The sequence below is a fragment of the Apteryx mantelli genome, chromosome 25, assembly GCF_036417845.1.
Source record: "Apteryx mantelli isolate bAptMan1 chromosome 25, bAptMan1.hap1, whole genome shotgun sequence".
In the NCBI taxonomy this organism is placed as follows: domain Eukaryota; kingdom Metazoa; phylum Chordata; class Aves; order Apterygiformes; family Apterygidae; genus Apteryx; species Apteryx mantelli.
This window is the reverse complement of record NC_090002.1, coordinates 5,311,032-5,327,162: the sequence shown is the minus strand read 5'-3', so window position 1 is coordinate 5,327,162 and position 16,131 is coordinate 5,311,032. Positions and strand designations below refer to the sequence as shown.

The 16,131-nt window shown below is 55.8% G+C and overlaps 1 protein-coding gene across 6 annotated transcripts; it reads left to right on the top strand.

Annotated features, from left to right (window-relative positions):
• The first annotated feature begins 76 nt into the window (after positions 1-76).
• On the top strand, positions 77-14,826 carry LOC106485644 (alpha-1,6-mannosyl-glycoprotein 4-beta-N-acetylglucosaminyltransferase-like). Of its 6 annotated transcripts, none has more exons than XM_067310531.1 (4): positions 77-868; positions 11,873-12,010; positions 12,327-12,474; positions 13,558-14,826. In XM_067310531.1, the coding sequence occupies exons 2-4, from the start codon at positions 11,897-11,899 to the stop codon at positions 14,700-14,702; spliced, it is 1,407 nt and encodes a 468-aa protein (XP_067166632.1). In that variant the 5' UTR covers positions 77-868; positions 11,873-11,896; the 3' UTR covers positions 14,703-14,826. The 6 variants fall into 6 exon arrangements, with proteins under 6 accessions (XP_067166632.1, XP_067166635.1, XP_067166633.1 ...); XM_067310532.1 differs by lacking the exon at positions 77-868 and adding an exon at positions 6,063-6,325; XM_067310530.1 differs by lacking the exon at positions 77-868 and adding an exon at positions 7,508-7,583.
• Positions 14,827-16,131: the final 1,305 nt, after the last annotated feature.

Below are 16,131 nucleotides of genomic sequence, written 5' to 3'. Positions count from 1 at the left end.
ATGTATATAACTTCTGGTCAATGATGGGCAGAGCTGAGTGTAAAGCGGAAAAAATTTGTAAACACACTTTTATGTAAAATTCACGTTTTATGATTTGAAAGGAGCTCCCTGGAACTGTTCATTTAAAATCCTTTTGGTGCTAATGAAAGTGGTCCTGTTTTCTGTTGTGCAGGAAGAAGCAGGAAGCTTTAATATGACCAGAAGCAATTTCACAAACAAAATCCATGTTTCTTTTACTGCAGCCTGATTGCATTCAAACACGGTGTGATATTTCAGTGTCCAAGAAGCAGTAAGCAAAGCATCAGTGATCAACAATAATGCTGATTCAGAGTCAGATGTGAGTTTAAAAAAAAGCATAAATGATCAAACAAAGGAATTATTTCAAAGAGGATTTGTAAGGGAAAGGGCTTTGAATGTTAAGATATTCCACATTCTCACACTGATGTTTCCCTTTGAAAAGAAGATCTAAACTTTTAAAACCAAAAGGTGCTTTTCAGAGAAGATAAACAGAGTGGGGGGAGAGGAGATGCAGGGGATAAACTAAAATAATTGCAACATTTCTGAAGGACTTGAGTCTGTTTTTTTGTACAAGCAATGAAGAAGTGTTGACCTGTTGACGCTGGATAGCCCAGAAGCAATGAGTTCTCGGCTGAACAAATTAAGAAGAACCTGCCAAGCCTTCTGAAACCACTGTGGCTCTGGGTTGATTGTTCAAGAAGGGAGTGGGGTGCTGAGTCTGGGCCTGTCAGGAGCGCAGTGCTGTCATGTCCAGAATGAACTGGGCTTGGAAATTCAGCAAGCGAACTTTTTTGCTGCTGACTGTCTCGTGGAGGAGTGAGAGCAGGGCAGAGGGCGTACTGGAGCGCAGGTGAGTAACAGTGACGACAGTAACCAGATACTGAGCTCTGCAGCTCGTCAATATAAAGGATTAGCTTATCAGTCCCATTTCATACCAGATCTTGTCTCAGGCAGGAATAACTAAGCATTTTTCTGCTGGCCATGTATAACGGTTACTGAAACTTCTGGAATAGAGAGCGACTGGAGAAAGAGGGAGTTTTGCCTTCTCGGTTTGAATCTAATATGCAAACACTCCATCGTCTCTGTGTCCCGTGTAGCTGCCTGTCAGGAGTTTGTCTTATATGTGCCTTTGCCACTATGTAAATCACCACCAAGGGCATCTATCCCAAGCTTGCGTTTACATTAGATACTCACATTGTGACGTTAACTTTGAACAAGTGTATCTGGGAAAACTCCTGCTTCGCTACTTCCCTTTTCGTTGCCGCTGAACATACACGTTGAAGCTGACAGGTAAGTTGTTTTGAAACCAGCTAGGCAAAGTAAAGATAAGAAAGATATGTCTTAACTGTGATGATGAAGATCATTCTTGTAGTGCAGGAGAGGAAGGGTGGTGTGTGAATGCTGGGGCTAGGTGTAAAGGCTGTGGTTACAAAGATATTTTCTGTCTGAGTGTCGTGCAGCAGAAACGTATAAAGTGCCTGCAGAGAGGGAAGCTGCTCTAGGGCAAAAGGTGAATATTAAACTTCTCTTTGCAATGACATTAGGTATCGCTGCACTCGCAGCGACAAGTCCTCAGTGGTTATGTAGTAGTTTCTCCTTTTTGATAAGTTAAAAAACGGTCAGTTTGGAAAGTTTTTCTGTGTCTTAAGTGAGAACCCTTTGGTAATGTAGGCTGCCCTAGGGAGGATGTCTATTCCATCAAAGCCAAATTTGCAGAACCTGAGGCGCTTTGAAGCACATGCTTCAAGGCGGTTTTTGCTGTGTGCCCTTGCCTGCTGGTGGTCCTTCAGCACTTGTGTGCAGAGTGCTGCTTGAACCAGAGGTTAGGAGACAGATCTCTGTAGTCCACATTTTGTGTGTATGGTACAGGCTTGGTGTCCCTGATGTGAATCACTTTCTCTAGATTTCGGAGGAGTCAGTATGTGACTGCCTAGAGGAGGGAAGCCCTCTACCCTGGGAAATGCTTCCATTTCATGAAAATGATGCCTGCTCAGCATGCCTGGCTTATTACTGCTTGCGGTGTGGATTTGCTGCTGTTCCCATGTCTCCTGATGGGATGGAGGGTGAGGGCAGAGAGGCAGGATCTGCAGCTCAGAGCTGGGCAGCAGGAGGACGACGACGGAGCAGACAAGTGTTTGGCTAAAGCTCTCTTCTAGTGTAGGAGCTGTGCTCGCCTATGGAGAGGTGCCCCAGGTGAGCGGGGGTTGGTAACTGCGGTGTGCGTGTTGCTCTTGCTTCTGTAAGGAAATACAGAACAAATCTTGGAACTGTGCATTTCCGACACCTGTTAAAGCAAGAATATATTTTAATCAAGCTTACGGCATGTCCAGGATGCGCTTTGTGCTCCGGGGAAAAGGCCCTCCAGCAGTAGCTGCTCCATATGGCAAATAGCTTTCAGCCCCGTAACTCTCCCTTCGTAGCTTGCTCTCGTCTGATGTGGCCAGACAGGGTAGCGCAGGGTGTAACCACAGGATATAGACAGGTTGCTTTGTGCTACCGGAAGGCAAATGCTCTGAAATTCAAATCTTTAACTCTGGACAGGTCTGCTATTAACCAAGAGAAACATCTTCCATGTCAGCCTGCTTCAAGGCTGCTGGGCAAGTTGCGGCCGACTGTCAGGGTATGTCTGGTCCTGTTAGGTTTAGCAAGGCCCTGAAAGGGAGGGAAGATGCGGTGAACCAGCTAGTCTGGGATTTGTTGCTCACTGACTACCGCTTCCAGGAAGAAGACATAATTGGCACAAGGGATCCCAATGTATAAAAGCAGTTTTAACCTCTTTTTGCAAGTAGCAGGTGTTACGATGACTTGAATGATGGAGCTGTGCTGCTGATCAGCAGGGCTGGTAGGGATTCGGGCCCTGTTGTGGTCTGCACAGGTAGTCTGAAGAGCTCCCATTTCTGTGCTCCCAGTCCAGTTTTTTTCTTCTAAGACAAATCATGTTGCAGGGAGTCTCAAGAACTTTATGCACATCTCGGTGCCTGAAACTTTGCCTCTGGGTAGTGCTGGCAAGCGCAGGGGTGTCTGTAGGCAGAACCGAGCCCCTTTTAACATCACCTTCCCCCCATTTTGCTCATCACTGAAGTGGTGGCTCCTGAGCTCTGCATGGTGTCAGATCCGTGCTGGGTGTGTGATCTCGATGCATGCCTGTAAGGAAGGGACTTACCCCTTCATGGGCTTAGAAGCTACTTTTATTTATTCAGACGTCTTCGAATGTCTTGTAGTAAGTCACAGGCTTCCTTGCAGGGTGCGTGGGGGGGTCCTTACCTCTCCTCTGAAGCCACGGGGCTTTGGGCCACGGGGTGACTCACAACAGTGATGCTCTTGGCCTGCAGAGATTGGGCCCTGCTCGCCAGCATGTATAGCTGTGGGGAGCGTGTTTTCACCGTGCTCCCATATCCAGAGCACAGAAATGCCGCGCAGTTTGCTCCGTGATGTGGCGAGTGACTCATAACCAGCCTTCAGCCCTCAATGTGTGGGTTTCTAACCCTTTTCCTCCAAGCCCAGCGTCTTGAAATCTGCTTGCCAAAACATCCTTTTCTGTGTTCTCAAGGGGCTGATCCCCCTGCCTGTCACGCTGGTTGTCTGCTGTGACCAAACGTGCCTGAGCCACGGTCTCTGCTAGGGCCCTGGGGAGAAGGGGGGTTGCGATTTTGTTTAAGGATAGTAACTACCGTTCCAGTGCGGTATGGCCCGAAAGGGGCTGATGTCCCAGGTGATGCAGAAAAGGAGGCACAGAGCAGTAATGCTGTTTCCTCAGTCCTGGTGTTCTCCCAGGCCCTTGGGGCCCTGTTTTATCTGTGCTTTGTCTTGCTCAGGCTCATGAATAATGGAGGAGATGGGGCCTGCCGTAACCTAATCTAGCTCTGCTCTCCAGTATCCCCTGTTGAGGGGGAGACTTGGCCACCATCCTGTCCTCACCAAGCCCTGCTCCTTGGCAGGGATCAGGTGTCAAACCGGAGCTGTGCCAGGGCAGGGTGACAGCTGTACGTGGCAGGGAGGGTGGCAGGTACCTCAAGTGGGTCAGTCCCCCTGCCCAGCCCCAGGACCTCTTCCATGCTTGGTGCTCACCTCTGGTCTGACCTGTAGGAAACAGTCCTCCTTGGACCCCTGGACCGGGTGCATGCCTAGAAATGCACATCTGTACACACATCTGTGTGCATGTGCAGCTACATCTGGGCGTACCTCTCTCCACTCCCACACATCCACTCCTCAAAACAGCCCTTGCACCTGGGGAAAATGGGAGCAGTTTTTCACTCTTGAGTTTGTTCCAAGGAAAACAAACTTTTTGGCCCCTTTTAAGCCACCCCTATGTATTCCCAGATTCCTCTCTCTTTCCCAGCCAGAAAAATTAATTCGGTGAGCAAAAAGCAAGAGAGAGAGCCAGGCCTCAGGGCAGAGGGAGGTTTGGAAGTGGCTCCCAACATTGGGGACCTGGCTGTGCCATGGCCTTTGCAGGGGGGCTGATGGAGGGATCTTTTCCTGGCACCCAATGCAGCATTTGGGTTTCCTTGCTGGGGCCAGGATAGACTAAGGCGACGCTTTGCTTTGGGGGACGCGCTGGGAGAGAGAGAGGACCCAGGATCTCTGCAGGTGGAGAAGGGCCGTGCCCCACGGGATGAGGGGCACGAGGGCTGCATCCAGGCCGTGACGTCCTCTCCGGGTTCCACAGGGCTCACTGACTTGCCTGGAGAGGGCCAAATCCTGCCCTAGATGTGCACCCTGAGGTCATTACCCCCTGGGGTCTTCCAAAAGGGATCCACCAAGCTTTTCCCAGGCCCTGCTTTTTCCTCCCTCTGGTGTCTCCGCAGCCCAGGGGGATGGTGGTAGCAGCGAGTGGTGCCTCGCAGCCCTTCAGCATGCCCAGCCTTTTTCAGGGCTGGGAAAAGGGAGCAAAAAATCTCCTGCCAGCACCTTGGCATTTGCTCCTCCCTACCCCACCCCGGTAGCCAAGGCCCCTAACATCTGCAGGCCGCAAGCTGAAAACCCCTGAAACGAAGCCTTGCCCGGACTCGTCCCGACGTGGCTGCTGGGGTTCGGCCAGTTTGGCCCCATCTCTGCCTCTCCCAGCTCTGCGGTGAGAGCTTTCTCGTGGCATCATCCAGCGACGCGCAGGCTCAGGCTGCTCCTCGCTGGGCTGGGAGTCCCAGCAGGGATCGTGCCTGGCCAGCAATGCTAACGCCCCCCTAGCCCCCGTCTGCCGTGGCACGGGGTCGGGGCGCTTGGCCACGAGGAGCTGACCTGCTTCCCTAGGCTGCAACGCTCCGAGAAGCAGATCCATGGGCACTTCCCAAAATTGCTGTCTGCTGCCCCTTAAATCTACCTAGCGGCTCTGCTGTGGTCCCGCGGGCGCCTTGGGGGCCTTCCCTCTGCTCATTGTGCAGGAGAGCAGGGATAGTCTGACATTTGGGGACGAAAGGGGGGTTCTGGTGGTTCCAGCGCAGTGCCATGGCGGTGCCACCCTTGCATTAACAGCCCTACGTTCCCCAAAGGGTGCGTTTCTACAGCAGGGCTGCGCCAAGGCGCCCGGCCGCCTTTGCCCTTGCACCCGCACACGCCCCAGCAGCAAGTGCAAGCGCCAGGGCTGCGATAGGCACCGTGTCTCTGCCTCCTCCCCTCCCTTTCCTTCCTGCGTGGGCAGGAAGGACCCACCCCCAGCTCCTTCCTGTGCAGGGATCAGGATCGCAGGGTGTCCTGCAGCTGCTGCTTATCGCTTCGACAGGCCTCGCATGCCAGCCTCTCCCCACCGAGCCTGGCATCGCTTCTTGCCATGTGCCATCAAACAGCCAATCCCTGCCGCGTCTCTGGGCTTGCCCTGTCCCCTCTGCGGCTTCCTCCTGGCCCTCCTGTCTTCTTCCAACCTTTGCCTGGGTGCAAAGGCTGGAAGCTCATTTGTCACTACTCTGAGGCAGAAACGGGATCTCTGCCGTGCTTCCTGTGACCGGATGGGACAGAGGGACTAGGATCCCACGAAAAGAAGAGCAGATTAGAGGAATTCAAGGATTTAAAATAAGACAGCTTGGAAAAGAGAAAGGCTGCGGAGCTAGGAGCCCGTAAACGTGTTTTGCTCTGGTGCCTAGCGCTGCAGGTTTATCACCTGCGTCCTGCCCTGCCTTATTTTTCTGCACCTCCCGTTGTCCTCGCGACGGCATCCGAGACCCATGGTTCAACCTGAACCGAAAGCGTTCTGCGCCTGCTGAGCACGTCACCTGGGCCGGCGCTGGGGCCCCAGTCTGTGCCGCCTGGAAGACTTTGAGGCTGATTTTTAGGCAAAGGAGCCTGAAAAAAAGAAGTCGGGGCCCTATCGAAGGTAGGATGGGTCTGGGCCGGCCAAGAGAGGAGGAAAATGGGAGTGTATTTCCATGTGGATAAATGGGCAGCACAGGAAGGGAGAGGAGGACCGGTGCTGGATGGTGGGAAGGATCTGTCCCTCTCATCAAATGCTACAGATGAATTGCCAGTTGGGAGGAGATAGGTCATTCGGAGATGTGCGCGGCTCTGAGCTGGGTGCGCTACAGCTGTTGTTTATTGCTGATACGCAGCAGCTTATTAGGCAATTTGTTGGGGATGCTCTTGCCGTCCGGGCTGCGAAGCGGGGCTTGCTGCAGCTGCACAGAGCCCTCTCTTTTCCGCTGCGGGTCTGAAAGAGGGAAGTGGCGGCTGCAATGTTGCCGGGGTAAAAGCGAGATTTGCAGGATGCAGGAACTAGGAGCAAACTGGGCCCCAGGAAGGGCCCCGCAAAGCCGGTTTGGCTGTGGGGCAGAAGGGGTTCGTCCTGTCTCCGCTGGGGCTACGATGCCCAATGGTGGCAGTGAGGAACTGGGGCGTACGGGAAAACCTTTGGTGCACCCCTGGTTTGGGGCTGGGGGAGCGTTAGCTCCTGGTCGGAGCAGCAGGTTGGGTTCCCAGTCCAGGGAGCTCTCCCAGGCTTGTGCCCCAGCTGGGGACCCCAGGAGGGTTTAATCCTGGCTCCCAACAGCCATCGGAGTTTCTGCTCACTCAGTGCAAGGGCTGGAAAATAAACAGCAGCAAAAAAGATGCAACAGCTATGGAGGCTCCTGGCTCAGTGCATAGTATATTTTGATCTCAGTGGGATGTGAAGGACCAGATTTGCAAGGGAGTTCAGGGTGCTGGTGGCCAGGCGAGAGCTCTGGGGGGGTGTGCTCCTGCCTGAGGGTCTGGAAATGCCCTGGGGCTCATGATGAAGGAGGTGGATGGTGGATTCTGGGGACGGGATGCTGCCAGCATCTGGTTCGGGGGTTAGAGGGAGGCTGAGACTGCCTAACTCCAGCAGCAGGACTGGGGCTCGGGGCTGCCAGCCCTTTGCCCCATCCTACCTGGGGTGGCCTGGCTGTCCCCAGCCCAGCTGGCCCAGCAAGCTCTCCCCGGTGTGGGGCAGAGGACGACGGCGGACGCTCCTCCTCTGCAGGAGAGGGCTCGGGGTGGGGCTTGCCGAGCGAGAAACCGGAGCCCGGCCGGTCTCGGGAAGCTGCTGGGGCTGAGCACCCTGGTGAGACGGCGAGGCTCCCCGGCCCCAGCGAGCTGTGCACCGGGCCACCACGTGCCACGTAAGTCTCTGCCGTCTTGGTGGGCACGTCCGGAGTGTCGCGTGGGCGTGAGCCGTCTTGCTCGGTGGCATGGGAAGGTGCTGCTCGGGAAGGGGGTGCCCCTGAGCCAGGGAACGCCTGGGGACCTGGTGGGGGGGGGTGGGGAGAGGGCAGTGTCGTGGGCTGCCAAAAAAGTGGTGTCCCCAGGCCATCAGCTGCAGGGACCCAAGTCAGACCCAAGTGTCCCTTTATCAAGCTGCCCATCGAGGCCCCTCCACCTCTTTGCGTGACTGGAGCTGTGGGAAACGGGTGTATTGACCCAAAAGCTTTGACTCCCCATGTCCTGTGATGGGCAGATGTGGCTTTTTCACTCCTTCCTAACTGTGGGATGACCCTTTGAGCAGGGAGTCATGCGGAGAGCGGGGCAGGATGCTGGGCCGGCTCTGCACGAGCCTGCTCCACGCTGGGACCCAGGACCGCTCTGTCCCCAGTGGCCATGATTTGCGTGGCCAGGAAATGGCGCTGCCTTGATTTTTCCATTTCCTCTGCTTGAGCAAGAAGCAGTTTCTGGTACTGGGCTGCGCCGTGACTGTGTCCCTCTGCCGGGATCCCCCCGGGGACCTCACTGGCTCAGGGAGCTTTGGAAAAAGGGGGAATTTGTGGTGAGGGGCACTGATCCACAGCTTGGGAGACTTGGCCCTGGTACCGCTGGGCAACACACAGCCTTTTCCCGTGCCTCAGTTTCCCCCGGTGCAGACGGGCACCGCTGATGGTAGGGAAGGTGAGGCCTGGCTGCCCCGTCCTCCCAACAAATGCTCTCACTGCTGTCAGTGCGACCGGCCCAACCTCTCCCTCATCCTGGAGGAAGTGCCTGGGAGCTGCCTGCGGCTCTGCACGCAGGGGAGGCATCCGGCCCTTCCTCGCAACCCTCGCGGGAGCTTTGCAGCAAGCGTGGCACTGGGGGGAAGGCTTGCCACGAATGTCACCTTTTCCAGGAAAGCTGAGCCCGCTTGAGTGCTCCAGCTTGTCTCCCCTCCCTGGCGCTCAGACTGGCTCCTCTTCACTTAACCTGGCGTTTGGGAAGAGGAAAGCACCCCTGGCACGGCAGCAGTGCGATGCTCGCTGCCCCGTGTGCCGCTGGGCCTGTGCTACTGGTGCCAGGGCTGCCCACAGCAGGACGGTGGAGGGTGCTCATGCCGGAGGGTGGCCATCAGCCACCATAACGGAATGGTCCTGCCATGGCTGCGCTGTTTTGGGACCAAAGTGTCCCAGGAGCTCTGCAGGCAGTGCTGCATGGTGGGTACAGACAGGCTGCACCAGAGGGCATGGTGGGCTGAGCCCTGAGACTGTGGTCATTAGCACTGTATGATGGATGGGCTCTGTCACCCGTGGGGAATGGCTCATTATCCAAGAAATCCCTTCCATCTGGGATGGAGATCTCCAGGGCTCCTGTCAATCCTCTGGGGTTTGGGAAACCTCCAGATGTTTTTATTTAGCAACATGAAATTACATTTAGCAACATGAAATTACATTTTCAGCCCATCCCTTTGCTAGGGTTTGGTCTGTCCCTGGTGCAGGGATGATCCCAAACAGGTCAGACTCAAGCCTGTGACGAGAAATGAAAGCGAGGCCACGTATTTCCCTGTTCTCTTTCCCCTCCGTTATGGGATTGAGTCACCGCTGCTGCGGTCGCAGAGCCCATTTGGCCTGGGAGTCTCCTAACTAAACGAAGCAGCGCGTTTTGCTCCAGGCAAGCCGCTCTCGGCAGCCAGCAGCTCCCAGCCGCTCCTGGCCACGTGCCAAATGTCCCTGTGACAGCACAGCTCTCAGGGACTTCCCGCGCTGCACCAAGCTGCAGGGAAGGATGCATGAGCCAAAGGCACGAGGGGAAGAAATGGGGAAGGGATGCTCTGTGGAGGTGCCCCGAGCACGACGGGGCGCGAATCCGGTGCTGCGTTGTGGGTGTGCCACGAGGGTGACGTGCCCGTGACGAGCTGCAGCATCGCCCCTGGTTGTGCCGATCTAGCTGGGCCACTTCTTTTTCCCATGGAGACAAAATTGCTCGGGGTAAACAGTGCCTTGGTGCACAAAGGCCTGATTAGGGGGCCAATTACCGGGCAGTGTCTGTTACCTATTGTTCTCTGTTAAACCTTCAAAGCAGGGAAATGCCAGAGCAGTGAGGAGCTGTGCTAGCAGCGGGATCGGAGGGGGGTCACGTTTCCTGCAGGCTCCCCTCTGCCCCAGTGCTCCCGTTCCCCTGACAAAAACGTTGCTTGTGAGGAGCTGGGGGTTGCTTAGCAGCACCTTGTTTTCCATCCAGGACCAGCTCCCTGGCAGCCAAACCTCCTCTGATCAGCCAGAAAACCCCTTGGCTGCACAGAGTATAAATCCAAGAAAACCCAGTGAGTGGCGATGTGCCAAGCCTCGCCGTTCCCAGCTCGCTCCGTGGCATCAGCACCAAGCCAGTGACATGCTTAGAGCTGCTCTTGAGCAACCTGCTTTGAACATGGTGGTTTGGGCTCAGGATATCCTGGGTTTGATTTCGAGCACCTCTGAGAGCTCATTCCCACCCCGAGTGCTTTGAAGTAATTGGAGAGTTCAGCTTGCTCCCAGATGCTATGCCAGCATGGTGGTACCCATGTTCCCTTCCTTGGTATCTACTGAGTTCAAGCTTCCGAGATTTAGCTCTTGGTTGAGACAGGTCTTGCTAGCTCCATGGCTCAGCCAAACCCTGGTGGGAGCTGAATCGGGTGAGAAAATGTGCTCAGTCTTTTTAGACCAGTCTCTGGAGGAAGTGAAGCTCATGTGGTCATGCTCTTCGTCTGCCTCGCTTCCTCAATAACCTGAAGCCTTGGCTGATGTCAGCTGAGTCTGCCCGAGGGATGAGCTCCCAAGGACATGACCTAAGGGATGGGAGTGCAGGAGAGGGACACAGTGCCCTGCTCAGACAGAGGCTGCTGCAGGAACATAACCCTTTGTGGACACCAGAGACTCCACTTGGGTAGCACTCCCAAAAGCACAGGAAAAGGTGAAACTTTTGCAGACACCAATTCAAACAGCTGTGAGCCATAAACCCCCAGGAAACCAGACAGGCTCAGAGAGTAGTTTCATGTGTTTTAGTTGCTTATCAGCGTAACGAGTGACATTTCTGTGTGACGTCTGTGTGGCAAGGATGTCTCTGGCTGCAGAGGTGAGCCTTCCTGTGCCCGCTCCTAGGGCCGTGTGTTCGGATATTAATGACCCCCCCAGGGTTTCTGGGCAGGCAAATGGACAGGTTTTTCTTCTTGAAATTATGAGGGTCTGACGCATACTCTGGGGTGAGGATGTGGGAACAGGTGGTGCTGCCCTAGCCTTCAAGTTTTGAGGAATGCAGGTGGGCTGGGAGCATCTGCTACACGGCAGCAGGGTTGGGCAAGTCACTGGGTGCCTGAAGCTGCTCGTTTTCTGCTTTGAAGGCATTTTTTTCCCTGTCAGTGCTTTGAATGAGGCTTAAAATTCCCCGGGGAGTTTATGCAGTAACGTATTTAAGAAGTCCCAAGTGAAGCCTGGCCTTTGTCGGGGCACTGGGTACAGACTGCTGGGGAATGTCCGAGCTCCCCAGCCTCCACTTTCCCTACTTTGCTGGAAATAATTGGGAGGCTCCAAAGTGAGCCCGGAAGCTTTCTCAGCTTTTTATTAAACAGCCTGGGAGAGCTCTTCCTTCACATGTTTGCATTCAAAGACGCTTTGACCCAAACAAGCCGAAGTGCTGTAAGCAATTCGGATACACGTGCCACGTCTGCCCTGCGGGGCCAGGTACCTGCTTGCTCTCCAGTTACCCGGTCTCCCATGGCAGTCTCGGCCACACTTGCAATGGAAAAACCCCAGGCTAACACAGGAGCCTTTTAGCCTCCTGCCACACCTCTGCTACAGGAAAAAATATCTCAAGGGCAATGATAGCTCCTTGGAGGTGACACCTCCCCCTGGGAATGGCTTTCTTGTCCTACAAAGCAAGGGACATGGCTAGGCTGGGAGAGAGTGTGGCCATCGGGGCCCTGCTGATGCTTACAGCCACCGTGGCCGTGGGTGCAGGTGGGGTTGATTTTGTGCCTGGCGCTGATTTTTGCTGGCCAGCACTGGGGAGGGGGGGGGAATCCTGCCTGCCCAAAGGGGATGGTGTCCAGGTGCCTCCTAATCCCCACATGTGTGTGCACCCCTGGGTGCTCTGGGCTGGGGGACCAACCCTGGGGTTGCATCCAGGTGCCCTTCTGGTGTCGTGTCTGGTTTTCGGCAGGCTGCGCTGCGCCCTGACGTGCCACTTCCTCCCACAGGCCCCAGCACGCTGGCCCGGTGCTATGCGATGCTCCCCGAAGCGCTTCGTCACGGCTGCCCTTGCAGCCTCCTTCCTCCTCCTCCTCTTCCTCCTCATGGGCAGCTGGTGGGGGCAGAGCCTGAAGGATCCCCTGGAGGTGAGTCTCTGCACCAGTGTGTCCTGCTGGAGCGTCCTCTGTCCGCTGGGGCATCCTTTGTCCCCATGGGAACCTGTGCTCAGCCTCCCAACCCCACATGGATACCAACCCCCAGCACTGCTCCCTCCCCTGCCCCACATTGTCCCCAAGCCCCAGCTCTGCCCACTCCCCTCCCTAGGGTTGCCTGCCCCAGTCTGGGAGCCAGGAGGGCAGGATGGGGGTTCCCCCGCACTCCCTGGTCCCCTCTTTGCCCCATGCAGATGGCATGTCTGTTAGGCCCTAGGGTCTGACCTGGCTGTCTGTGGTTCCTGTCCAGGTGGAGCTTAGGGGCCTGGCCCCAGGTGTGGTCCTGCAGGCGCTGCAGCAAGACAGGGTTCTGCGTGCCCTCCGGGACCTGGGCAACCTCTCTGCACCTCTCAATGTCTCCTACCATCTACTTGCCGGCTCCCCACCCTCCAACAAGAGTGAGTGGCTTTGGGCCCTGGACTGGGCAGGGCTCTGGGTTCATCTGTCCCAGCAAGGACCTGCCCCATTAGCTGCTATTGCTGGGGTGGGGAGGGGTCTGCTGCTGCCATTTTTGGGCTTGGGGACCTGCCCATACCCGGTGGCCTGCCTGTCTCCATGCTTCTGTGCATGGCTCCTGCCCCCCCCCCCAGCCAGTCTTGGCTGCTCTGCACAGGGAGATGGAGGGATGGAGGGAAGTCAGTCTGCCCCGCAGCCTGGTCTGTGCTTCTGTGCCCTGGGTCCAGGGTGGCCGCAGCTGTTTCAGGTTTCCCAGCTCTCTACAGCGAGGGTGGCTGACGCCCCATCTCACTGGGGCTGTGTTTCCTGCTCTCTAGTGGGGAGGTGGAGATGGTGGGGCTGTACCACCAGGATGACCACACAGCATGGTAGTTGTGGGTCAAGCTCTTGGACAGATGCGTGAAAAGCAATTCCAAGGTGCACACACCTTGAAAAGGAGTTTAGGGCAGCCCCACGTGATCCCATGCCTAAACTGGTGGTCAGACAGGTGCAAAGCGCTGCACGGACCCACAGAGAGAGAAGCCACAGCAAATCTGAGCAGATGCAGTCATGACCCAGCCATGGGGACGGCAGAAATATGCCTCTTCCTGGGCTGGTTGCACCTCCGCGAGGTTCAGAGAGGGCTGGGATATTCAGCATGCTCCTGGGAAGTGCAGCTATGCTGCAAAGCCATCCCTTGCCCCATGGACCATCTCTGCCTGGGCTGCACTGTTCCTTCCCCAAGTTTTGCATTTTTAGGCTGCTTTTCCCAAGTTTTTTCTTCTTCAGAGGAACCCCTGACCTCCTGCAGTGTCCTGTCCCCACCTTTTGGTCCAGAGTCTTGGGCATTTCCTGAGATGCTGATGGCTTTGGCTTCAGTAAGGACCTGCCAGACTTGGACATGTGCCCAGAAATGGCATTAACTGTGCATGGTGGCCATGCAGAGAGCTTTCTGGAGCCCCCTCCTTGTGGCTTGCAGGGCAAGCTCATCTTGATGCATCCCAGGTCATCCCTCAGCTCACTAATCCCTTCTCTTCGCCTTGCAGAGTTCCTGGCAGTGGGACTGGCGTCAGTGCGGCGGCCACGTGGCTACTACCTGCAGGCCACATTGCAGTCCATCTTTGAGCAGTCGACGGAGGAAGAGCTGCAGGAGATGGTGGTGGTGGTGCACCTGGCCGACACAGACCCGGGCTGGAACGCCCAAGTGGCTGCTGACATTGCCCACAGGTTCACTCACCACCTCCTCCTGGGCCAGCTCCTGCTTATCCATGCTCCCCATGAGTTTTACCCCACTCTGGATGGCCTAAAGAGGAACTACAATGACCCGGAAGAGCGGGTAAGGTTCAGGTCCAAGCAGAACGTGGATTATGCGTTCCTCCTCGCCTTTGCTGCCAACCTTTCCACCTACTACCTGATGATTGAGGATGATGTGCAGTGCTCCAAGTCCTTCCTCACAGCCATCCGCAAGGCACTGGCCTCCTGGGAAGGCTCCAACTGGGTCACCCTCGAATTCTCCAAGCTGGGCTACATTGGCAAGCTCTACCACTCCAGTGACCTTCCCCGCCTGGCTCGCTTCCTCCTCCTCTTCTACCAGGAGATGCCATGCGACTGGCTGCTGAGCCACTTTCGCCTCCTGCTCACCCAGAAGGATGTCATCCGCTTCAAGCCCTCCCTTTTCCAGCACATGGGCTTCTACTCTTCCTTCCAGGGCACCATCAACCGGCTGGAGGACGACGACTTTGAGGCCGATGCCTTGGACCTGCCAGACAACCCCCCAGCAGCTTTGTTCACTGACATAGCAGTCTTTGAGAACTATGAGCCCCTCAAGGCTTACAGCACAGCAGAGGGGTATTTTTGGGGGAAAGCCCCGGTGGATGGCAGCATCTTCTGCATTGTCTTTGAGCAGCCGGCCCGCATCACCCGCATCCGCGTGCGCACAGGCTCCATTGAGCGCCGGGGTGACTTCTTGCACGCAGGGATGCTGGAGCTGGGCTGGCGGCGGCAGGCCGATGGCCGGGACTGCTCTGTCTACACTCCTGCGGGCATCTTCAAAAAGGGGGTCTTTGAGCGTCAGGGGCTGGAGAAGGGGGTGCCTGACCCTGTCGAGTGCGTGAGGATACGGGTGACCCAGGGCCAGAGTGAGTGGCTTATCATCCAGAGCATTGACATCTGGACAGTGTCAAGCACCTGATGGGGTGTGACCGGCATCCGAGGTGGCCGAGCCTTTGCAAGGACTTTGCACTATTTTAAGAGGATCTTTATTTTTCTCAGTCCCTTTTTTGATGGGGAATTAAATTATTCAGGCCTTTTGCTGACGCTGCCTCCTGCCTCTGGAGAGATCTGGGGGGCAGCCGTGGGATCTGCTTTCCGCTTGGGGCAGGGATGCTCAGCAGGGTGGTGGATGGGGTTAGGAGGAGACCTCACCATGCTAGGCCAGCCTGGAGGATACTCGAGCAAGTGGCACCTGGCCCCAGGCGGTTGGGTACAAACATGGGGCAGCAGTGCCTATAGTCCAACAATACGGGGAGAGCGGTCTGTGTGTCCTGATGGTGGTCGTGCTGCCTCTGTCCAGCCTACTAGTGTCCAGCCTCCCCACTCGATCCCTCCTGGCCCCTGCAAACACCCTTCAAGGCACCTCTTTTGGCCCCAGGGTGCTCCAGACCCAGACTTTCCCCCACCTCTCAGGCCCCACTGATGGCCTCTGGGCAGACTCCAGAGCTCCCTAACCCCTTTCAAGTTCTGGGTGTCTCCAGGAAATCTGAGGGCACACAGAGGGGTGTGTGGGGTGGAGCACAGGCAGCCAGACACCTGGGTCCCTTGGGGAGTTTGGGGAGTAGTCTTGTTTCAGACTGGATAGTAGAAAAAAATAATCTTCACTGGGAGGATGGTGCATGGGACAGGGCTACTCAGCTAATTAACTGAGAAACAGATTAACCAGGCAGCAGTGTGTTCTACAACCTCTCCATCCCACCCCCATCTGAATTTTCTAACCCGCCAACCTGTGATTTCTACCCCTGTTATTTTCCTCTTTTATGCCCTTCCTATTTTCAAGCTGTTCCTGGAGGGCCAAAGGGCCAATGGAAAGTCTGGGGGTGCTGCTCACTCAATCCCTCTCCCTTCTGGGATCAGGGACCCAGGTGTCCAGGCACTGCACAGACCCCCTCAGGGCTGGGAGCAGGACACCCAACCCTGGTGATTAGTGGTCTCAGGGGTGATTGGAGGAGCACTGGCCACCAGAGGGACCCAGCCCACTGGCTCAGTCCCTGCCCAACAGCCACAATAGTTCTCACCTGCCACTTGCAGATGAGAACAATCACTCAGTTTTCAACATACAAGGTGTAATTCTGATCTCCTGTTCAGCCTTCTTGTGACACAGCTTGTAGTAATTTTCCCGTGTGCTATGCAGTACTACTTGGGGGCCAGTGTTTTAAGCCCGACTCTCCTGGAGCAAGACGATTGCACTCTAGGCACAAACAGGCACAAATCAGTGCCAAGAGACCCATGGACCAAGCCTTGCTGGCCTCCTGCAGTGCCAAAGCACCTGAGTGCTGTAAGCACAGCTCAGTCCTGAAGTATTGCATGAACTTGCTCTCTGGGCACTAGAAGGCAGCGCGGAGAGC

Excerpts from the sequence above, each read along its gene's own strand:
- LOC106485644 (XM_013944064.2), top strand. The coding sequence starts at position 11,603 with ATGCTTACAGCCACCGTGGCCGTGGGTGCAGGTGGGGTTGATTTTGTG. Across the intron at positions 12,011-12,326 it reads GCCTGAAGGATCCCCTGGAG|GTGGAGCTTAGGGGCCTGGC; the intron begins GTGAGTCTCTGC and ends GTTCCTGTCCAG. Across the intron at positions 12,475-13,557 it reads CTCCCCACCCTCCAACAAGA|AGTTCCTGGCAGTGGGACTG; the intron begins GTGAGTGGCTTT and ends TTCGCCTTGCAG.